At 43.7% G+C, this 22,715-nt stretch overlaps 2 protein-coding genes across 2 annotated transcripts in view; one reads left to right on the forward strand and one right to left on the reverse strand.

Annotated features, from left to right (window-relative positions):
• Positions 1 to 9,766, forward strand: part of ZNF792 (zinc finger protein 792) — a 35,509-nt gene extending 25,743 nt beyond the window's left edge. The window contains exon 6 of the transcript XR_006300310.1: positions 9,353 to 9,766. The gene's annotated coding sequence lies outside the window, so the exon portion shown is untranslated. The remainder of the gene's footprint in view (positions 1 to 9,352) is intronic.
• Positions 3,796 to 5,402, reverse strand: ZNF30 (zinc finger protein 30). Its single transcript, XM_043599370.1, is given in 4 exon segments — positions 3,796 to 4,219; positions 4,222 to 4,758; positions 4,761 to 4,956; positions 4,959 to 5,402. Coding segments are annotated over 4 exon segments (1,392 nt in total). The 3' UTR covers positions 3,796 to 4,004.
• Positions 9,767 to 22,715: the final 12,949 nt, after the last annotated feature.

Consider the following 22,715-nt stretch of genomic DNA (forward strand, 5'->3'; position numbering starts at 1 on the left):
AACGCAAATTAAAAACACAATGAGTTACCACCAGACACCTACCTATTAGAGTAACTGAAAACAAAAACAAGCTGACAACACCAAGTGCTGACAACGATGTGTAACTGCAACTCTCACACATTGACGATGGGAACGTAAAACGGCGCAGCCACTTTACAAGAAATTGCCAAACTTTTCCAAAGTTAAAACCAAAGTTACCATACAACAGCACTTCGAGTCCTTGGCATTTACCTAAAGAAATGAAAATGTCCACACAAAAGTGCAAACAATGCCTTCATTCATGACTGCCCATCCTGGAAACAACCCAAATTGCTATCATCTGGTGAACGGGTAAACAGATTGTGGTTCACCCACAATGGAATACGACGCAACAATACAAATGAACAACTTATACACATAATAAAATGGATGAATCACAAGTGCACTGTGCTAAATTAAAGCCAGAAACAAAAGTCTACTGACTGTATTTGTATGACATTCTGCAAACCACAAAACCATAGGTTAGTTGTCATGACCTGGGGTTGGGGGAAGGGAACTAATTACCCAAGAGCATGGAAGAACTTTTTTTTGGGGGGGGGGTGACAAATATTCTGTATCTTGGTTGTGGTTATGGTTATAGGACTGTATATATTTGTCAAAAAATATATAGAACTGTATACCTCAACAGGGTGAATGTTACTATATGCAAATTATATCAATAACCCCCAAATAAAAAACAAAAAATTCCCTCATCAACATAGATGTGAAAATTCCTTAATAAACATTAGCAAAATGAAAGCAGGAATGTATGACAAGTACGCTATGATCTTGGGAATGAAAAGTGGAGCCAACTGTTGAAAATCAATGTAAGTCACTGTATAAAAAAATGCTTATATTGTATGAGAATCTCAGTTGCTGAAAAAGAAAGCGTTTGACGAAGTGCAACTCACTTTAATGATAAAAGGAAAATCCCTCACCCTGATAAGGGACATGGATGAAAAATCAAAAGCTAACATTATATTTAACGGTAAAGAACTGAATGCTTCCCTCAAGATTCGACAAAAGCCAAGGATGTCCATTTTCATCAGCTCTATTCAACACTGGTGTGCTGGACACCGTAGGAAATGCTGCAAGAGAAGAAAATTCAAACTGGGTAGGACATAGTAAAAGTGCTCGCAAACGACACTGTTGTGTATACAGAAAAATCTAAGCAATCTATGAAAAGCGACTAGAACTGAAATTTAATATCACAGGAAACAGTCGATACACAGAAAAAAATTCATATATTCAGCAACAGCATTTATCGTAATATCAAGAATTATGACACACTAAAGGATACGCTTAACAAAATATGTGGAGGACTCAAAAGCACACAACATTGCAGAGAGAAATTAAAGACCTAAGTAAAAGGAAATATATGTTTATGAATTAATGGATTAATAGTATTAGGAAGTGAATTATCTCCATATTGATCTATAGATTCAATACACTCCACATTATAATTCCCCAAAACGTTTTCTCCCATGGCAATTGACAAGTTGATCTGCAAGGATGTAATTGAAAAAAAGACTTTCAACAAAGCAGTAGCAGTCCTGAAACGTGCAGTAATACTCTTCGGTATTGTTAGAATAATGGACACATGGTACAATGGTATGAGAAGTGTATTTGGAAATGAATATATTTATGTAGTCTACTGATTTCCAAAAAGCAACTCAATGGAGAAAGATAATTCTTTTCAAGAAATGGCCCCAGAACAAATGTATATGATTGTTTCCTCTTTTCACAGATTCGTTAATTGTATACACGGTGACAATAATTTTCTAATTAATTTTGTTGTTTTAAAATTAATGTTCCAATTACAGTTCTGGCGTCACATGAAAATTTCTGATACACAGGCATCTCATTACCTTTTCTGAGTAGACCTCAATTTCATAATTTTTGGTTTTCTCTTTAATCCCAAACTTATGCATACATGTGGTGACTTCCCAAATCAAGATGTTAAAACTATCACTATTCAGATCATTAATCGCAAGAAGCCTCCGTACAGTGGAAAGCTCCAGCAGTGACTACCCTATCTGAGTTTCAATACTTAGTTATGTGTTTACAAAATCTGCAGCATTACCTTGGAAGTGTTTTTCAGAACCCAGTGAAATCTGTGTAACTTCCAATTATAGAGAAAAATCTGGGTAGAGGAACAAGTTAGGTGACTGAGAAAAATACAGAATGTGAAGCATTCTCTAACACAACTTCCTTGGACTTTCCCCCCAAAATCATGTAAAAAAGGTGGGACTCAAGAGTATATAGGGGCACCTGGGTGGCTCAGTTGGGAAGCATCCGACTTCGGCTCAGGTCATGATCTCACAGTCTATGGGTTCGAGCCCCGCATCAGGCTCTGTGCTGGAAGCTCGGAGCCTGGAGCCTGCTTCGGATTCTGTGTCTCCCTCTCTCTGCCCCTCCCCCACTCGTACTCTGTCTCTCTCTCTCAAAAATAAACATTAAACAATTTTTATTAAAAAAGTAGAAGGCTATTATTTAGGAGTGAAGTCTACAACTCCCTCTTACATGCAGAAATAACATGTATACATGGAGAGATAAGTAGAGATAAAATAAATAAGGCAAAATGTTACCAAAGATGTGGCAATTTTACTATTCTTTCAACTTTTCTCGGTTAAAATTTCTATTAACAAAAAAGTTGTAAAAGAAATTTCCGAAGTGGACAGTATTTTTCTCTCATTATTTCTGACTTACCCTGAGTTTTGGACAAAGAATGAGGATTATAGGCTATTCTCAACAACTTCACATACATTGAAAGACTGAGTATCTTTCAAGCATTAATTCAATTTAAGGGATGACTTCAAAATGAATATCCTCTCATTTCTTTCTTTCTACAAAGTTTTATCCAGAGAGATTTACCTAAAATTGTAAAATGGATACACGAATATAAAGGCATTTTTTTTAACTTTTATATATATATATATATTTTTTTTCAACGTTTATTTATTTTTGGGACAGAGAGAGACAGAGCATGAACGGGGGAGGGGCAGAGAGAGAGGGAGACACAGAATCGGAAACAGGCTCCAGGCTCTGAGCCATCAGCCCAGAGCCTGACGCGGGGCTCGAACTCCCGGACCGCGAGATCGTGACCTGGCTGAAGTCGGATGCTTAACCGACTGCGCCACCCAGGCGCCCCTTTTATAGATTTTTTTAATGTTTATTCATTTTTGAGAGACAGCATGAGTGGGGGAGGGGCAGAGAAAGAGGGAGACATGGAATCTGAGACAGGCTCCGAGCCGTCAGCACAGAGCCTGATGCGGGACTCGAACGCACGGACTGTGAGATCATGACCCGAGCCGATGTCGGTGTCTTAACCTACTGAGCCATCCAGGTGCCCCAGGGCATTTCTAAATTACACCTGTAGGGCCTTACTCTCAAAATTTCACTAGCAGTTGAAAAACATGCTAATAGTAAAATTAATAAATATCAGGCGTAGGTTTTTACGAGTATGTAGGTTCTAATAACCACCATTTTAAAGCAATGCCCTGAAATAGCACGTATGGTGCCTGGGGTCAAACAGGTTGGAAGGCGGTGGCATGACATGATGGGAGCTGATGTGTGCTTTCCAATATACATTAACTGGTTTTGTTTGTTTTTTTAACTAGGATGGATTATCTGAAGTTCAGCAATGATTTAAGAGTAACTGGAAGGTTTTTTTTATTCACTAGTTCATTCAACCATAGTAGAATAGGTCATATCAAATTTCATGCTACCAATGCTGTACTAAAGTTTCCTACCTTTTCTGAATTGGCCACCAATCCCGAATATTCTGATATTATAAACACAAGAGTGACAAATGAAGGCTTTCCTATGTTTTCTGAATTCCATTATGAATTCTGTAATACGAGAATATTTTCTAAAGGCCTACAAGATTTTTTACATACAGGTTTTTCATTAGCATAAATTCTGATGCTAAATAATGTTTGAGTCATACATAAAGGACTCCCCAAATTCCTTAAATTCTTAGGGTTTCACACCCATATGGTTTCTCTGATTGCTTTAAGGGCTGAACTGTATCTAAAGCCCTTCCCACATTTTTTACACTTAAAGGGTTTCTCACCAGTGTGCAACCTCTGATGTTCAGTAAGGAAGGAATTAAGTCTAAAGGTCTTGCCACATTCCTTACATTCAAAGGGTTTCTCACCAGTATGAATTCTGCCACGTTGTACAAGGTATGAGGCACAACTGTTTTTCCACATTCCTTACATTTATAGGGTTTCACATCACCATGAATTTTCTGATGCTGTGTAACACGTACATGTACTCGAAAGGTCTTTCCACATTCCTTACATTCGTAGGGTTTCTCACCAGTATGAATCCTCTGATGTTGAACAAGGTATGAGCCAGCACTAAGAGCCTTGTCGCACTCCTTACACTCATAGGGTTTCTCACCTGTATAAAGTCTTTCATGTTGAACAAGGTATGAGGCACGACTAAAGGCTTTCCCACATTCCTTGCATTCATAGGGCTTTACCCCTGCATGAATTCTCTGAGGCGCATTAAGAAATGAACTCAGTCTAAAGGCCTTTCCACATTCCTTACATTCATAAGGTTTCTCACCAGTATGAATTCTCTGATGTTTAACAAGGGGTGAGCTACTACTAAAGGCCTTCCCACATTCTTTACATTCATAGGGTTTCTCACCAGTATGAATTCGCTGATGTTGAACAAGGTATGAGAAGGTACTAAAGGCCTTCCTACATTCTTTACACACAAAAGGTTTTTACCAGTATGAATACTCTGATGCTGAAGAAGTTTTCCATACACTATAAAAGCGTTCCCACATTTCTTACATTCATAGGGTTTCTCACCGCTATGGATTCTTTGATGTTGAACAAGGTATGAGCTACTATAAAAAGCTTTTCCACATTCCCCACATTCATAAGCTTTCTTAGCAGTATGACTACTCTGATGTACAGTAAATTATGGCTACTACCAGAGGTCCTCCCACATTCCTTGCATTCATATGGTTTCTCGCCAGTATGAGTTCTCCCATGTTTAACAAAGCCTGAGCCTCTAATAAAAGCCTTCCCACATTCTTTACATTCATAGACTTTCTTAACAGTGTGAGTTCTCTGATGTTGAACAAGGTACGAAAAGGTACTAAAGGACTTCCCACATTCCTTACATTTACAAGGTTTCTCACCAGTATGAAATCTCTGATGTACAGTGAGCCGATGTCCATTACTAAAGTTCTTCCCACATTCTTTGTATTTGTAGGGTTTTTCACTAGAATGTGTTCTCTCACGTTGAACAGGGTTTGAGTACTGGTAAAAAGTCTTCCCACATTCCTGATATTCATATGATTGCTCTCTATTAAGAATTCTCGGATGTAAAGCAAAAGATGTATATTTCTCAAAGGTGGGCATTTCTTTATTGCTGTCTCATCCTTCGACTGAGAATCTGAAAGAAAACAAAAAACAAATATCTGTTTTCCTATATGAGAAAATACAGGAATCGATTTCTCTGGAAGAAAAGAGACTAAAAATATCCATTAGATATCAAAAGCCTAGATTATACTAAAATACTGTTATAAAAATTTTTCCAAGGTCAAAGAGAAATGCAGAGACCAGTGAGAGTTTATTTAAAATAGTAAGGTTGGGGATAAAATAGGTTTCATTTCTGATATTTAAGTGTGGGTCAGGAGCTTTGAGGAGCATGTTGAAAAGCTGTCCCCACACACCATCCCAGACCTCCTGAATCAGAAGACACAGGGCAAGTTCTGGGCACGAATATGTTTAACATTTCCAACAAATGTTTCTGATACAGATGAAATTTCATTTACCCCCACTGTGACTTCTCTTCACACTTTGAATAAAATCCATGTATCTTTCATTAATATGATTCCTGCTTACCTATCAGCCCTCATATCAAGTCAGAATTTCTTTGTTCCCTCTTCACCTCACTTTCCCCTCTCAGCACTTGGAATGTGTCACAAGTTTTCTCATCGTTTGGCTCCATCTGCAGGTGATGGTAACCTCCCCCAAATTCTCTGGCATGTGTTGTTTGCAGACTGGATCTTTCTCATCCTATATATGTTTAAGGTGAAATATCACTTTATCAGGAATACTGTAAATTGCTGACCTTGTCTAAGGATGCCCATGTCTTTAGCTTCTGTTATAACACTTAATTCTTGTAATTCCAACCTGTTCTCAATTACACAATTATTTCTCTTTGCTAAAAGTTTTAATTTATTTCCCCCACACCTACCTGCGGTTGATAGTATTTTGGTCTTCATGGCCTTTGCCATTATCATGCCTGTGAATATGTTGCATCACATGACAAAAGATATATAATTAAGGTTACTAATCAGTTGATTTGAGATGGAGAAATCAACCTGGCTTGCCTGGCTCTGCTCCCTAAAGAGCAGAGCTTTCTCCTGGCTGAGGGCAGAAAGGGAGCCAGGGACATTCAAAGTGTGAGAAGGACAAGACTTGCTGGTTGCTGGCCGGAAGATGGAGGGGACCACATGGAAAGTGTGAGAAGGAAATAAATTCTGCCAATAACCAGTGAGCCTAGAAGGCCCTATGCCCTAAAGAACTGTAGTCGCAGCTGATACTCGGATTTAGCCATCCTGTGCTGAACTGGTCTACAGAACTATGGGATAATAAAGGACTGTAGTCTTAAGCTGCCAAATGTGTGGTGATTTGTTACAAAGCAATAGAAAACGAACACTTTCCCCCAAAGCAGGCCCAACCCCTGTGTCATTCAGCACTGAACTATAACCCCCTAGCACACAGCAGAAATTGATTGCAAAAAAAAAAAAAAAAAAAAAAGACAAATCTCCAGACAAAAAAAAAGAATTACGATATAGTTAAAAGACAATGTCATACAAATAATTCACCAATAATCCATTAATATAAAATAGAGAATCCTTTACGAAATAATCAATTTCTGGAATGAGGCAGGGAAGGTGTAAGGTATCTTTGCCAAAAAGTCAGGTACATTTCCAAGACTCCTAGGTTTCTCCAAGAAACAGAAGAGACTTAACACGGAGCTCTGGATGACAAATGCAATGACAAAAGGGATACATGACTGATTATCTTGAATTATACATTCTGAATCAGTGATGATGGATAAAAGATGAGTCCATCATAATTCTTGCAAGAGAACAGAAAAATAATTTTTAATCTCTGTTGTTGAATCTCCTATTTAGAAAAAGTATTTACTAGCGAAGACTCAAATAATTCCTCTTCCTCTTTTCACTGGAGCTATGTTTCCAGTTAACCAAAAGTACTGGTTTAGAAAACTAATAAATACACAAGAAATACCAGTAACAAAGTATCTTCCTACAAATAATGATATTTTCTTATTTTTTTAAGTTTATTTATTTTGAGAGAGAGAGAGAGAGAGGAGAGAGAGAGAGTGAGTTTGAGAGCAGGGGAGGGGCACAGAGAGGGAGAGGGAGAATCCCAAGGAAAGCGGGCTCTGCACTGACAGCCTGTCATCGCAATGCCGGCTTCAGATCTTCTGTCCACACCCCCCCCCACCCCCAGCTCCTCCCCAGCATGCGCACACTCTCAAAAATAAACATTAAAAAAATACTGCTAGCAATTTGAAAACCATGTCACAGTGTTGCTGTAAGAATCAATAAGGCAATACATGTAAAATACCTAGAACGGTGTCAGGCATAGGGTACAGATTTCGTGTTACTTTACTGCAGTCACTTCTGCTGTTACCACCGCCACCAGCACCACCACCACTGGCTGCATAAGAGACAATGATCAAAAAGGGGAGGGGCTCCTGGGCGGCTCAGTCGGTTGGGCTTCCGACTTCGGCTCAGGTCATGATCTCACGGTTCGTGAGTTCAAGCCCCGCAACGGGCTCTGGGCTGACAGCTCAGAGCCTGGAACCTGCTTTGGATTCTGGGTCTCCCTCTCTCTCTGCCCCTCCCCTGCTCATGGTCTGTCTCTCTCACTCTCAAAAATGAATAAATGTTTTAAAAATTTTAAAAAAAAGGGGGGGGGGTCCTGCATGGCATGAGCAAACTGAACAAGATTTCATACCTCCCCTGACAAATTTTCAGTTAATGACTTTTCTTCTTAGGTCTACGAGAAAACACAAAATAAAGGATACTTACTCGTTCCTCTACTATATCAACTATCTACATCCAAATCCACTGTCAACCATTTTTTCTTGTGCACAAAATTCCACCATCTTACCCCTCCAGGTCAAGGCCGTTGCTGCTATAATAATTTCCTCCTCCCAATTCACCCATTTTGACCACTCAAATGGAACCATTCCCATCATTAATCATGCAGGTGTAACCCCATGTCCCAACCAACCCCATCTCTTCGTGAGCAAATGCCACTGCAGAGCCCTTTCATGGCTGCCTCACCCCGTTCTGCTTACACCGGGCCTGTCAGGCTTTCACTCCTGGATCCCGCTGAGAATTTCCCCTTCTGGGAAGGCCACACCTCAAACTCAACGCTCATGTCTTAATTCATGTTTCAGTAATCATTCCTCCATCTTGAAACGTTTTCTTCATTTGCCTTTGCTGGTACCACTTTCCCGTTTTAATTCTACCTCAAAACATGCTTCTTCTCAGTAGTCTCTTTTGTGGCATCCTCTGACGGACGTAACTGTGACACTCCTCTACCCGCCCTGGCTCTCTGGGAGACCTCATGCAGCGCCATGGCTTTAAATACCAGCCACAGGAGTGCCGGGTGGCTCAGTCGGTTAAACGCTGGACTTTGCTAAGGTCACGATCTCACGGTTCGTGGGTTCGAGCCCCGTGTCGTGCTCTGTGCTGACAGCTCAGAGCCTGGAGCCTGCTTCGGATTCTGTGTCTCCCTCTCTCTCGGCACCTCCCCGGCTCTATCCCTCTCTCAAAAATAAATAAACATTACAATTTTTTTTTATAAATAAGTAAATACATACCAGCCATAAGCCAATAAAACTCAACTGCTATTGTCAGCCCATCTTCTCAACTTCAGGCTTCATATTCACCAGCCTACTCAGCCTTCTAATCGGATGACTTATGACCATCTCAGACTTAACATATTCAAAGCACACATATTTCAATTGGCTCTCCGTCCTGCCTTTTCCCTCTTTCCCATCTGAGGCAACTGTCACCATTCGGCCGCTCAAGCCAAAACGTGCTCATCCTTCTAAACGTCCCTCTTCCTCCACACTCATTTATAACCCACCAGCATGCTGTGAGTTCTATGCTCAAAGCAGCTTCTTGCCACTTTCCACCACCAACACGCGAACCCAAACCACTAGCGCCCCCAGTCTGCACTACCGAAGTGGCCTCCCAGCAGCTTTTCCTCTCCTGACCCTTGTCCCCATTCACGCAACCCTCTCTGCATCTGTGCAGGAAAAAGCAGAAGGGAGTGATGGACGGTATCTGCAGACCCGAGAACCTCAAAATAGCCATTTTCATCCGAAAGATTAGCAGACTAATTGGAGAGGCACGAGCCATCTGGGGTGCTTGGTAAGGTTTGACGTGGTTGGAAGCTGATTTATCAGGGAGGGAGGAAAGAGGGTTGTGATTAGGCAGAGGCAGCTAAAGGGCTTAAGGGGTAGTTGGAAAAGGTTTATCTCCTCATTTGGAGAGTCTGGTTGAAGAGTAGGTGAAAATTCTTTATATAGTTTTGCAACTTCTCTGTAAGCCTGAAGTTATTATTTTAAAATGTTTTGCTTCTTTCTGCTCAAGGTGTTTATAAGGCTATCTGCCTGGAGTACCTGAGTGGCTCAGTCGGTTAAGTGTCCAACTTTGGCTCAGGTCATGATCTCATGGTTCGCGAGTTCAGGCCCCACGTCGGGCTCTGTGCTGACAGCTCGGAGCCTGGAGCTGCTTCAGATTCTGTGTCTCCCTTTCTCTGCCCCTCCCCTGCTCACACTCTCTCTCTCTCCCTCTCTCTCTTAAAAATAAACATTAAAAAAAATTTTTAAGGATATCTTCCTTATAGTAATTCATTAAGCTGTGTATTTTAATATGGTTTTCTAGTTTTTATCTCATTTAACAAAAGTGTTTTTTTTTTAATTTAAAATTGGAAAAATATAAATTAGATCATGCCTTCTAGTCACTTTCAGGAAAGAATCCCAATTCCTGATAATTAACAAAAATATATACAAGACTTGGCCTCTTCCGACATTCTCCCTTTTTTCTTGTTGCTTACCCCCCTCATTAATTCTGTTCTGGTCTGTTTATTGCTCCCGAATCACCAAAGCTCACTCCCACCTCAAAGCATGTACATTTGCCGTTCACGCTGCCTGGCATGTTCTATATAATCATATAGCCTACGCCCTTCTTGTTCTTGTCTCTGCTCCGTTATCACCACCTCTGAATATACAAATAAATCTAAATGCAGGCGAGGAGCTGAAAGCAGTCAAATTCAAGATGCAATGGAAATACTGCACTATGAAAGAGAAGAGGCCCAATAAAATGACAGGGAAATAAGAGGTGAGTGAGTGTTAAAATTTGCAAAGACAAAGTTTCTTTGGACATTTTGGTGAGATATTCCTCTTTCTCCCAAGTTTCAGGCTTTTCTATGCAGGCCTTGCTTGGGCTCCCTTTGAAGGGACAGTTCCAGGCAACATCTCAGAAAAGTGCCTCCTCCCTGACCCAATGAGGGCTTCTCTACCCGATGGGATCTTACTCACCTATGCACGGTCTTCTTTGATCTTCCCTCACTATCATCCAGGGCTCTTTCCATCACTCCGATAAAGTAATCACATGTGGTTTAGAAAGGGAACGTCCAGGGGCGCCTGGGTGGCGCAGACGGTTAAGCGTCCGACTTCAGCCAGGTCACGATCTTGCGGTCCGTGAGTTCGAGCCCCGCGTCAGGCTCTGGGCTGATGGCTCAGAGCCTGGAGCCTGTTTCCGATTCTGTGTCTCCCTCTCTCTGCCCCTCCCCCGTTCATGCTCTGTCTCTCTCCCAAAAATAAACGTTGAAAAAAAAATTTTTTTTTTTAAATAGAAAGGGAATGTCCAGCTTACAAGGTAAGAATGTCATACAAGGTAGAAAAGAAATAAAATATGAATTAACAAATACTTTGAGCTTAGAACTTGGAATAAACTAGAGTCAAAATGATATTGATAAGTATTTCTGGGAAGGGCAAGGGGATTCAAGAATCCAGACAGATGGGGAAAAGCTTTTGAGTGAAATCTACTTCTCTCTCTCTCTCTCTCTCTCTTGCATCTTGACAGAAAGCATGACCTTGTAATTGAGAACACAGACCATGGAACCAGAGTGCTTGCATTCAAATTCCTGCTTCTGCCTCCTACCAGCTGTGTGACCTTGGGAAACTCACTTAAACTCACTGTGCTCCAACATGCTTATCTGAAATGGTTACAAAAATAGTACCCATGACACAGGATGGTTGTGAGGATAGAGATCAGTTAATACAAATCAAACACAAAAATGTAGGGTGTAGAATAGTGATTGGTACATAGTAAACAATACACTCACCTGTGTATTGTCTTCTTGTGAGTTATTAACATTGTTATTTTTCTAAGAGAAAAAACAAAGATTCTTGAGACATCTCTAAGATATTCATTCAATCTTAAATGCAAAGTTCATGAATTATAAATTTTAACTATAAAATCAGGGTAATTATTTTGTTTTTGTTTTTGAGAGAGAGGAGAGAAGGCTCAAGTGAGCAAGGGCAGAGAGAGTCCCAGAAGGGGCAGAAGGAGAGAGAGGGCGGGGGAGAGAGGAAGAGAGAGAGAGAGAAAGCAGGGCTTGAGCTCACCCGATGTGGGACTCAAACTCAGAAACTGTGAGATGGTGACCTGAGCCAAAGTCAGATAATGACTGAATCACCCAGGTGCCCCCAGGTAACTGTTTTGTAAGAAAGAAAATGCAGTAACTTCAGTTTTTGTTTGTTTTTGAGAGAGACAGACACACACAGTGTGAGTGGGGGAGGGGGAGAGAGGGAGAAAGAGAGAATTCCAAGTAGACTCTATGTTGCTAGCACAGAGCCCAGGCATGGGGCTTGAACCCACAAAGCCCTGAGATCATGACCTGAGCAGAAACCAAGAGCTGGAGGCTTACCCAACTGAGTCGCCCAGGCGCCCCCCCCCCCTTTTTTTAACGCTTATTTTTGAGAGAGAGAGAGAAAAAAAGCATGAGTGGAGGAGGGGGCAGAGAGAGATGGAAAGAAAGAACCCCAAGCAGGCTCCACACTGACAGCAGAGAGCCCGATTCGGGGCTTGAACTTGCAAACTAGGAGATCATGACTGAAACAGGGTGCTGTCAAGAAAACAAAACAAAACAAACCACCAGACGCTGAATAGAAGGCAAGATTTTATTCACAGCCGGGCCAAATCTGATCTCCTGAGCTTAAGGAGAAAAGTGCAGTGAACAGCCCCCGAACAAAGGTAGCAGTGAGCTTAGGTGGATTTTAGCAAGTCAGAGTACATCATTATTTAGTTAACCAATTACAATTTACAGCATTTCATGGTAGCCAATCATACTGTGACACACAGACATTAGTCTTGATGGGAACCTATCAATTTAAAGTTCTTTGTCCTAATGGATTTTAAAACGACCAATCATAATTAGACACCTAAGATACCGTGGGGCAGTGAGTTCTGACTTTTTACACGTTGGTCTTGACTAGGCTAGATCTTGGTAGAAGGGGTGGGGGAGCGTTTTGCAACCTAAGGTATCTATTTAGCAAGCAGGCGAAGTTACAGAAGCGAGATAGGGCGGTTAGTAATTTCCGATAACCCTAATAGGGAACCACATAAGCTTTTATCTCAATTATTCATGAAAGGGGAGTTTAAGCCGAACTTATATACAATAAGCTTTCTGATATAAGTTGACCTATTACATTCCCCACTCCTGTTTGTTAGTTATTCAAACCTCTGAATAACCTTATTCTGGGATTTGAGCTAGTGGGACCTATGGGCTACATAATACCATAAGCTTTATAGATCCTATTTTTCGATTTATGAACTGAAGTAGTAGTTTTATCAAACAGGGTCCTATAGTTACAGCTAGAAAGAGAAAGATAAGGGGTCCCGCAAGGGCACTTAGGAGAGTTGTTAGCCAAGGGGACCAGGAAAATAGACTCATACCAATTTTGATTAATTTGTCTTTGTCTTTCTCTCTCCTCTAATCGTTGTCTGACCTGACTCAAGGTCTGCTTGATGATTCCTGAATTATTGACATAAAAACAGCACTGTTCCCCCAGGGCCATACAAAGCCCTCCTTGTTGTAAAAATAACAGGTCTAAGCCCCTCCGATTCTGAAGTACCACCTCTGCTAAAGAGTTTACAGATTCAGACAGTTTATCAATATTCCTTTCTAATTCTGATATATCCTGATCAATTTGTTTGCTTAGTAATTTGAAGTTCTGATCCCCGGTGATGAAAGCGGCAGTACTTACGCCAATGGATCCTGCAACCCCCAGTCCTACAAAGAGGGGCACTAGGATAGGAGAAATGGGTTCCCTCGGAAATCGAGACTGGGGAATGAAACCTAGGTGTTCTTTTCCTCCTTCACCTGAAAAGTAGAAGACTTGGGGTAGGAGGTGGACCAGAATGCAGAAATCAGACCTCTTGATTATAAGGTGGAGGTTTAAACAAGGGGTTAAATCCAAGGAGCAAGCGAACCAAGTCCCAGAGGGCGGTACAAGGAAGTAAAGGGTACCCCCCACATGAGTATTATTTGGCAAGTAGATGGTGCTGTTACAATAAGCCAAATACCTGGACCGTTGTATCTGGTAATTTCCAGCATAGAAACAAGTCTCCATTCCTTCTAGATCTCCTAAGGTGAGACTTGGGTTCTGCCCCCAGGTACAATGACCCTCTATCTGGCCATGGCTCAAATTCCTGATTTGGTCTTCCCTCGTTCCCAAAGGGACCGGAGCAGGTGCTCCTATGTAGTAGGGGGGCCTAGGATTCAAACATAGCCAACAATCCCAAGTGATGTTAGGGTTGGTGGCATTTAAAAACTTAAAGGTATAGTACAAGGCTTTAAAGGTATCGGTCTCTCTTACTTCAGGTTTGTTCCTAGCGGGGGAAGGAGTCAACATAAGGGCAGCAGTGGTGGGTGAACGGGCCGTAGACTTAGCTGATGACCGTGATAGAGGCCTGGGGGGGGGGCAGTTTACCAGGGTCAGGGAGAAGGTTAATTACAGGATTGGGCCCAATGGGCGCTCTAGGGGTGACTCTAAATCTCTGAATGGTGAACTCAGTGCCGGGATCAAGACCAGAAACGTATAATCTCAATCCCCATGTTCTCCCCCTATTCCATCGGGGATCTAAACCATTTCTAATGATGACAGTGACTAGGCATTGGCTCTCGGTCATAGATACTGCTCTTATAGACAGTATAAACTGATCCTTTTCAGTGACCCAGTCAGCTATGGTTTCACAACCCCATGAGGCACAGTGAAACTGGCCTCGTCCTTGACAGCCGGGGGGCGTATCAGAGGGACAAGCATAAAACTGTACTCCTTTGAAACTTGGGCAGTCTGGGGTTCTCTGGTAAGGCAAAACTCCGGTAGCACCTTGATATCATGGTTGTTATTTCCACTCAATGGGGAACAGAAGACACAGATTAAAGGTCAAGGCAGGGGAAGCGTAAGAGGTAGAATTTGCTAAAACCTGTCCCGTAGTGGTTTTGCTAACTATCCAACGGTACTGGACAGGGGCGTGGTCAGAAAATGTCCCTCCAGCCAGGGAAATAAAGAACAAAATTACCCAGCAGATTCTTTTACCAGCTGGACCTCCAAAGGATTTTCAGTCCGTTTGACAGTCCATTGTAGAGGAATGTGGTCAGGGTGTGCCGCTTTAATTTGAGAGCGATGCATCCTGTGGCTCCGGCCAGCAACTGTCACAGCAGATGGGGTGGACAGGATGATCGGATAGGGCCCAACCCAGCGTGCCTCTAAATTTGGGGAGGTGTGACGTTGCACCCAGATCCAATCTCCAGGTCCGAGTCCTTGGTCTGATGGTTCGACTGTAGAGGGCGGTTCCTTCCGGCTTTCTTTTACTAGGTTATGGATGGCTAGAAGTGTACTTTGTAGAGCCTGCAAGGACTTAAGGAGATGTTGGTTTGAGATTTCCGCCCGTTGTTCATCTCCCAATCTTGGAAACAAGGGAGGTGGTCTTCCAAATAGGATTTCAAAGGGGGGAATGCCTCTTACGTAAGGTACACAGCGTCCTCTGAGGAGGGCAAAAGGAAGGAGGCCTACCCAGTTTTCGCCAGTTTCTGGAATTAATTTAGTCAAGGTTTCTTTTAGAGTTCTATTCATTCTTTCTACCTGCCCTGAACTCTGGGGGTGGTGGGCACAACGTAATTTCCAATTTATTTGTAAACTTTTGGCCAACATTTTAGATATCTGGGCTATGAAAGCCGGGCCATTATCTGACCCCAGACCAATAGGGATGCCAAATCGGGGAACCAATTCATCGAGTAATTTCTTAGCCACTATCTGAGCGGACTCTGTTCTAGTAGGGGGAGCCTCTACCCATCCAGAGAAGGTGTCCACTAGTACGAGGAGATAATGATAGCCATAGGGTCCATGTTTCATCTCAATGAAGTCAAGTTCCCATACTTCTCCAGGCATCTGTCCATGTAGTCTCTGTCCTGAAAAATTTAACTTGGGAGATGGGTTAGTCTGAGCACAGGCTTTGCATTGGTCTCCTAGGCTTTTTACGATTTTATTAAGGTCTATTTATTAATAGTCTCTTTGGGCTAGTGCAGACAACTTGGTTGCCCCTAGATGCGTGGAGCTGTGGACTTGCGGGAGCCAGGTCCGTCCTATAGCTTCTGGTATGAAGATGCGTCCGTCCTCGAGGTGATACCAATGCTGGTCATCTCTTTTTGCCTTCAAGGTTTCTATCAGGCGTAGCTCTTCTTTTAAAACGGTTCCGAGGGGAGAAAGCGTGGAGGCAGCAGAGGCAAAATTTTAATCGGGAGAACATCTCTTTCTGCTGTGGCCTTTGCCGTTGCGTCAGCAAAGGCGCTTCCTTTCGCTCGGGGCGAGTCTGCCTTTTGGTGGCTCTTGCAATGTACAATGGCCACCTTTTTAGGAAGCCATAAGGCTCCCAGTAGGGCCAGGATTTCTTTTTTATTTTTAATTTTCTTCCCTCCTGATGTTAACGGTCCTCTTTCCTTATATAGAGCTTCATGAACATGGGCGGTGGCGAAGGCCTACCTGCTATCCGTGAAGACGTTCACCGTTTTTCCCTTTGCCCATCTGAGGGCCTGGGCTAGACCCTTCAGCTCTGCTCTTTGGGCAGAAGTGTCGTGCTCAAGGGCTCAGGCCCAGATAACCTGGTCCTGAGTCACTACAGCTGCACCTGCGTGTCTGAGTCCATCTTTGACAAAACGGCTGCCATCAGAGAACAGCTCGAAATCCACCTTTGGCAGAGGTTGATCTCTTAAGTCCCTCCTCACTCCCGTCAGAGTACTCCCAGTTTCTAAGCAATCGTGGTGTGGGGCCTCGGAGTCGCCAGCAGGCAGCAACGTGGCTGGATTTAAAGCCTCTGTCTTCAGGAAAGCGATGTGTGGAGGGTCCAGTAGCAATACCTGATCCTGGAGGATTCGTGCGTTGATCCATCGGTCTGGTGGGGAGCGCAGCAGGGACGCTACTGCATGAGGTCCTGTGATCTGAAGGTCTTGCCCAAGCATTAGTTTGGAAGCTTCTTTAACCAGTGGCGGCAACAGCTCTGAGGCAACTGGGCCACCTGGTGGCAACAGAGTCCAGCCGCTTGGACAAGTAGGCTACGGGTCGTTTCCAGGGGCCCAAAGTTTGAGTAAGGACCCTTTTCACAATGCCCCAGATCTCATGTACAAATAGTTAGAAGGGTTTGGTAATATCAGGTAAAGCTAGGGCTGGGGCTTGGGTAAGGGTGGTCTTGATTTGCTCAAAAGCCCTATCTTCTTGTTCTCCCCACACCATCTCAGTTCCTTCACCCCCAGTAGCGGAGTACAGGGGTTTTGCCATTTCAGCGAAACCTGGTATCCAGAGGCGGCAATACCCAGCGGCCCCTAGGAACTCCCTGATCTGCCTTTTAGTTGTGGGTTTAGGAATGTTGAGGATAGCTTGGATTCTTTCCGGCCCCAGCGATCGCTTGCCTTCATGCAGTTGGTAGCCCACGTATATTACAGAGTCCAAGCAAATTTGCACCTTTTTTTGCGGAAACTTTATATCCCAGGACATCTAATTCCCTTAGCAGGTCCTCTGTAGCCTTTGTGCAGTTCTCTAAGGAGTCAGCGGCTAGGAGCAAGTCATCTACATATTGTAACAGCGTAACATCTGGGTGGCTCTCCCAGTAGGGGACCAAATCCCTTCGAAGAGCCTCATTAAAAAGACTAGGGGAGTTTTTAAACCCTTGGGGCAGTCGAGTCCAGGTTAACTGTCTGTTGTAGGTTCCGTTTGGGTCTGTCCATTCAAAGGCAAAAATAGGCTGACTGACCTTTGCAATCGGCAAAGCAAAGAATGCATCCTTTAAGTCCAGGACAGAGTAAAGGCGGTAATTCGGAGAGTTCACTCAGGAGAGTGTAGGGGTTGGGGACTGTAGGATGAATTGTCTCCACCCTTTTGTTAACTTCTCTGAGGTCTTGTACCGGCCTATATTCTGAAGTCCCAGGTTTTGGGACAGGAAGCAAGGGAGTATTCCAGGGGGAATGGCATGGCATTAGGATCCCAGCTTCTCACAAGCGGTTGATGTGTTTGGCAATTCCCTCCCTCGCTTGCTGGCTGATGGGATGGATACTGCCTCACCCGGATGGGGGTGGCTGTGGCAGCTAGCTGGATCACTAGCAGCACTTGTTGAATGGCTAGTCCAGGGGGGTTAGTTTCAGCCCAAACTGTAGGAATTGTCTCTTTCCACTTTTCTATTGATGGAGAAGCTTTCCACTCTGGTTTTTCTAAGAGTAGATACTCCTCTGATATAGGGCAGGTAACTAGAATGGCAGGTGGCGGTAGGTTCAAGTCTATAGAATTTCCGGTAAAGGAGATTTGGGCCTTAAGCTTGTGCAACAGATCTCTCCCCAGAAGGGAATATGGGCAATCAGGTATGAGCACAAAGGAATGAGCTAGGTCAGTGATTCAGGCATGAGTCCGTAGGTAGCCTTGCGTTCGTCCTGTGGCTCCCTGAATGTATACCTTTTCTTTAATCACAGGTCCTAAGGGTTCTTTAAGAACGGAATACATAGCCCCAGTGTCAACCAGGAATCTGGGTTCTTTCCCTTCTACGTTGAGGGTAACCACAGGCCCCTGGGGATTCAGGGAAAGAGGGGAGCTGTGGTGGCGTCATTGTTCTTGGGCGACCAGGATGGGAGGCTTTTTGTTGGGGCGTTTATCTTTCCAATGTCCTTCTTCCTTACAATAAGCACATTGATTTTTTCCCAATGTTGCTCGGGGTCCTTTCTGGCGGGGTTGAGGCCTCCCCTGTCCTTTGCTGTTGCCTGGGGGTTTTCCCCAGGCTGGTACGAGGACTTTCCCTATTTCCTTCCCCTGCATAATGGCAGGGCTGTCCCTGCTCTGAAAAACTCACTGGGCTATTTCTACCAACTCTGAAATTACCTTCCCTTCGAATCCTTCTAATTTTTGGAGGTTTTTATGGATGTCTGGGGCCGACTGAGAAACGAAAGCCATGTTAATGGCTTTTCGGTTCTCTGTTGCCTCGGGGTCAACAGGAGAATATAAGCGGTAAGCCTGGTAAAGCCTTTCAAGGAAGGCTGCAGGCGACTCATTCGGTCCTTGGACCGTGTCATGAGTTTTTGTCAGATGGGTGGGCTTTTGGGCCGCTGCGCAAAGCCCCTGTTATAATCTGGAGATACTGAAGTAGACGCTCCCTACCATTATCTGTGTTAGGGTCCCACTGGGGCGGTGCGGAAGGGAAAACATGCTCAATTCTGCGAAGGTCTGTGGTAGGCATTCCATCCAGGCCAAGGACTGCTCTTGTTGCTTCCTGGAGCACTCGGGCCCTTTCCTCAGAAGCCAGTAAGACCTGCAAGAGTTGGTGACAATCTTCCCAAGTAGGTAAGTGAGTGGTGAAAATAGAGCTCAATAAGTCAATTAGGCCCTGGGGGTTTTCAGAGAAAGGCGGGTTCTGAGTTTTCCAGTTATAGAGGTCCGTGGTGGAGAAAGGAGTGTAGACAAGCTTCGGGCGTGTTGGCTGCCCGTCTGGACCGGGAGCCGGAGCCATTTGCCTAAGAGGAAGGATGAGAACTGGGGCATCAGAGGACTGGTGTTCTCCTCTACAGAGGGCTCCTGACCTGGTGTGGGGGGGACTAGCCAAAGGGTCACCTGTGGCTTTTGGTTCCTGGGGAGCTAGTGGAGTCTGGGGATAAGGAGGTGGTCTCTAAGGATCGGATAACAAGTCCCTCCCTTGGGTATCTCCTGAAGCACTGGGTAAAGCCTCTTTGAAGGCTGAGTGATGGGAAGCAAGGGTTTGGAGTTTGGAGGAGAACAGGAAGGGGAGTGGGAAAGGGAGATGCCGGATGACAGCTTTTGGCTGTTTCTGGCACTCTCTCAGCCAGGAAGGTGGGTCTTCTAGGAGGTCGACCCAAGTCACAGCATATGGCTCCTGGTGGGGATGAACATCATGACAAATCCTGCGGACAGCATAAGCAAGGTTAAGATTCTAGGAGCCCTCTGGGGGCCAGTCAACCCCAGAGAATGTCAGCCAGTCCGGTTGGCAATATGTCCGCAGCCAGGATGGCTTTAGGTTACAGCCATAGTTCCTTCCTCTTTTTCTGAAACCAGAGAAGTTATTTAGCATGCATTTAAGGGGGGAGCAAGGGTCGGACAAAGACTGACCCATGATGGAGGTTAAACAGTGGGTCACACCAGAGATAATGATAGGTTAACAGGAAACGTTTAACAGGGCACACAGAGCACTGAACGTAGAACAAATGGTTGGGGTGATCAAGCCCAACCCAGACGGCCCGAAGACCCGGATGGTCCGGAGACCCAGATGGTGCTGGGGGCATCTCCACCAGACACCAGCTAGGGGGAAGTTAAGCCGCGTCCAGCTTTCCCTCCTAGAATCAGATCTGGCCAGTAACAGAAAACAGGCGCCACCCCGCATACCTTACTTTTAAGCCAGGTCTGAGAATGGAAGGCCGGGGCCGAGGAACGTCTCTCAGAGCTCTCCCCTAGCTGTTCCGCTTCAGCCTCCGAATCTTGGGTGGTCATAGAATCTCGGTGGAACCTCCAAATGAAACAGGGTGCTGTCGAGAGACAAAAAAAAAAAAAAACAACCAAAAACCAAACAACAACAACAACAACACCAGACGCTGAATAGAAGCAACACAAGATTTTATTCACAGCCGGGCCAAATCTCATCTCCTGATCTTAAGGAGAAAAGTGCAGAGAACGGCCCCCGAACAAAGGTAGCAGCGAGCTTATATGGATTTTAGCAAGTCAGAGTACGTCATTATTTAGTTAACCAATTACAATTTACAGCATTTCATCAGACTAACACACAGACGTTAGTCTTGGCGGGAACCTATCAATTTAAAGTTTTTTGTCCTAATGGATTTTAAAACGACCAATCATAATTAGACACCTAGGATACCGTGGGGCAGTGAGTTCTGACTTTTTACACGTTGGTCTTGCCTAGGCCAGATCTTGGTAGAAGGGGTGGGGGAGCGTTTTGCAACCTAAGGTATCTATTTAGCAAGCAGGCGAAGTTACAGAAGCGAGATAGGGCGGTTAGTAATTTCCGGTAACCCTAACAGGGAACCACATAAGCTTTTATCTCAATTATTCATGAAAGGGGAGTTTAAGCCGAACTTATATACAATAAGCTTTCTGATAGCTTATAAGTTGACCTATTACAACGACCTGAGCGGAAGTCAGATGCTCAGCTGACTGAGCCACCCAGGCGTCCAGTAACTTCAGTTTTAAATTTATTTGTTTATCCAACCGACCACTGTGTAGGTTGCACAGGCTCTTCAGATAGGACAAACCAGGACCCTCTGTCCAGCTGTTCTGCTGGCAGGTGGCTCAGATATTAATGGAAGCACTTATAGCAATTTTGAGTATAAACATAATAGGAAATTTGGCCTTTGTCAATGTTTATGCAATAAACACCCCCGGTTCTAATCCTGCCATTTCATCCTTTCCAGCCCAACAAAGCTCAAACCATTTCTTTGGGAACAGAGAGAAGAAAGTACATTCACTTCTTAAGATAGCCCTAAAGGTACAAGGGAGAAAGTGTTTGAGGGAGAAGACTCTAATTTACTTGAAAGAGGAAAACTTACCCAGTGAGACCAAGTTACTACAGTTCTCCAACATCACATCTCTGTGTAAGTCCCTCTGAGCAGAATTCAGACTCTCCCGCTTCTGCTGAGAGAAGGCTACGGCCGCATCCCGGAATGTCACTGATCCCTGAAATGGCAAACCCACATATTTCTGGTGCAGTTAAAAAAAAAAAAAGTTTTTAAGATGCAAGAAGAGGAAATAAAAAGTTTCAATGTGGCAAGGGAGCAATCAGAACAATCAAGTAGGTTTAAAGCTTATGACCTAAAAAGTATTATGAATCAGAATATCTGCATGTTCTGGAAGAACCCTGTTGCTAGGGACAAAATTTTCTGTATGTTGTAGGATACCACGGGACTTCAGACCTGTTGAGAAACTGACAAAATAATCCAAGTTTCTCTGTTAAAGTAAATAACAGACACAAAGACACTGCCTGCTCAGTACCCAACCTAAAATATTCTCAAGAAATATTAATCTCTGCACTATTTTCCCTTTAAGAGAAGTTTTTTTTTTCCCAAGCATAAAATCTTTATTTTAGAAAATAGGTATTATACAAATTTGCTAATTTCTGAAACTTCAAGATTATGTCCGATTACATCATCAACATTTTCCTTTATTAATAGAAACATTTTCATGATGAAATAAAAGTACCTTTCATGAATATATATCAGAGTTAGGCATTATTTTATATTTTTATAAGACTGGACCAAATGTCTCAGATTTCCCCAATGCTGGTAATCTATGTTAAGCTACTGTTTATGATAATATGCTCATAGTGTCATTTACCACTCATCACTCAACACTTCTGCTGTTCCTCAGTTAGTGGACTACGATGAAGGTGATTCAAATCAAACGAACGCCACCCGAGTCTAGCAGGTCCCCCGCCACCACAAAACTGACCTAGTACACGCTCTCGGGCATCGCCTCGCAGGAACGGTATCAATGTTTCCAAGTCATAGTTATGTCCCCACTGTGTCCCTAAAAGCCTCACAGAGCATGCGATCTCATCATATTAAGAGACCAATTGGTACAAAATTGGTAGGTCTGTGGAGATTTTGTAACCTTCTGACGTATGGCCAAATGAGGCCAGTATCTCAAACTCACCAAACCACTGACTGACGCAAAGGAGCTCCAATAATTCACGAGGCTTCACATCTTCACTGCTCCATCACAGTCCTTTAGCAAAGACTCATCACGTAGGGCCTGTTCCGTAATTTGCTCGATGAATTAATGAACACCAGTCAGAAAAGGTGACCTTGTAAGGAGGAAGCAATCGTTTGGCAATGTTTCAAACAGAAGGAACCAAGCAGGTAATTAGATAGTCCCCGCTTAGGAAGAACGCCTCAGGTTAATTAATGAAAATATCTACGTAGTCTAGGGGCGCCTGGGTGGCTCAGTCGGTTAAGCGTCCGACTTCGGCTCAGGTCATGATCTCACGGTTCATGAGTTGGAGCCCCGCGTCGGGATCTGTGCTGACAGCTCAGAGCCAGGAGCCTGCTTCG

This window comes from Prionailurus bengalensis, chromosome E2 (genome assembly GCF_016509475.1).
Source record: "Prionailurus bengalensis isolate Pbe53 chromosome E2, Fcat_Pben_1.1_paternal_pri, whole genome shotgun sequence".
Taxonomy (NCBI): Eukaryota; Metazoa; Chordata; class Mammalia; order Carnivora; family Felidae; genus Prionailurus; species Prionailurus bengalensis.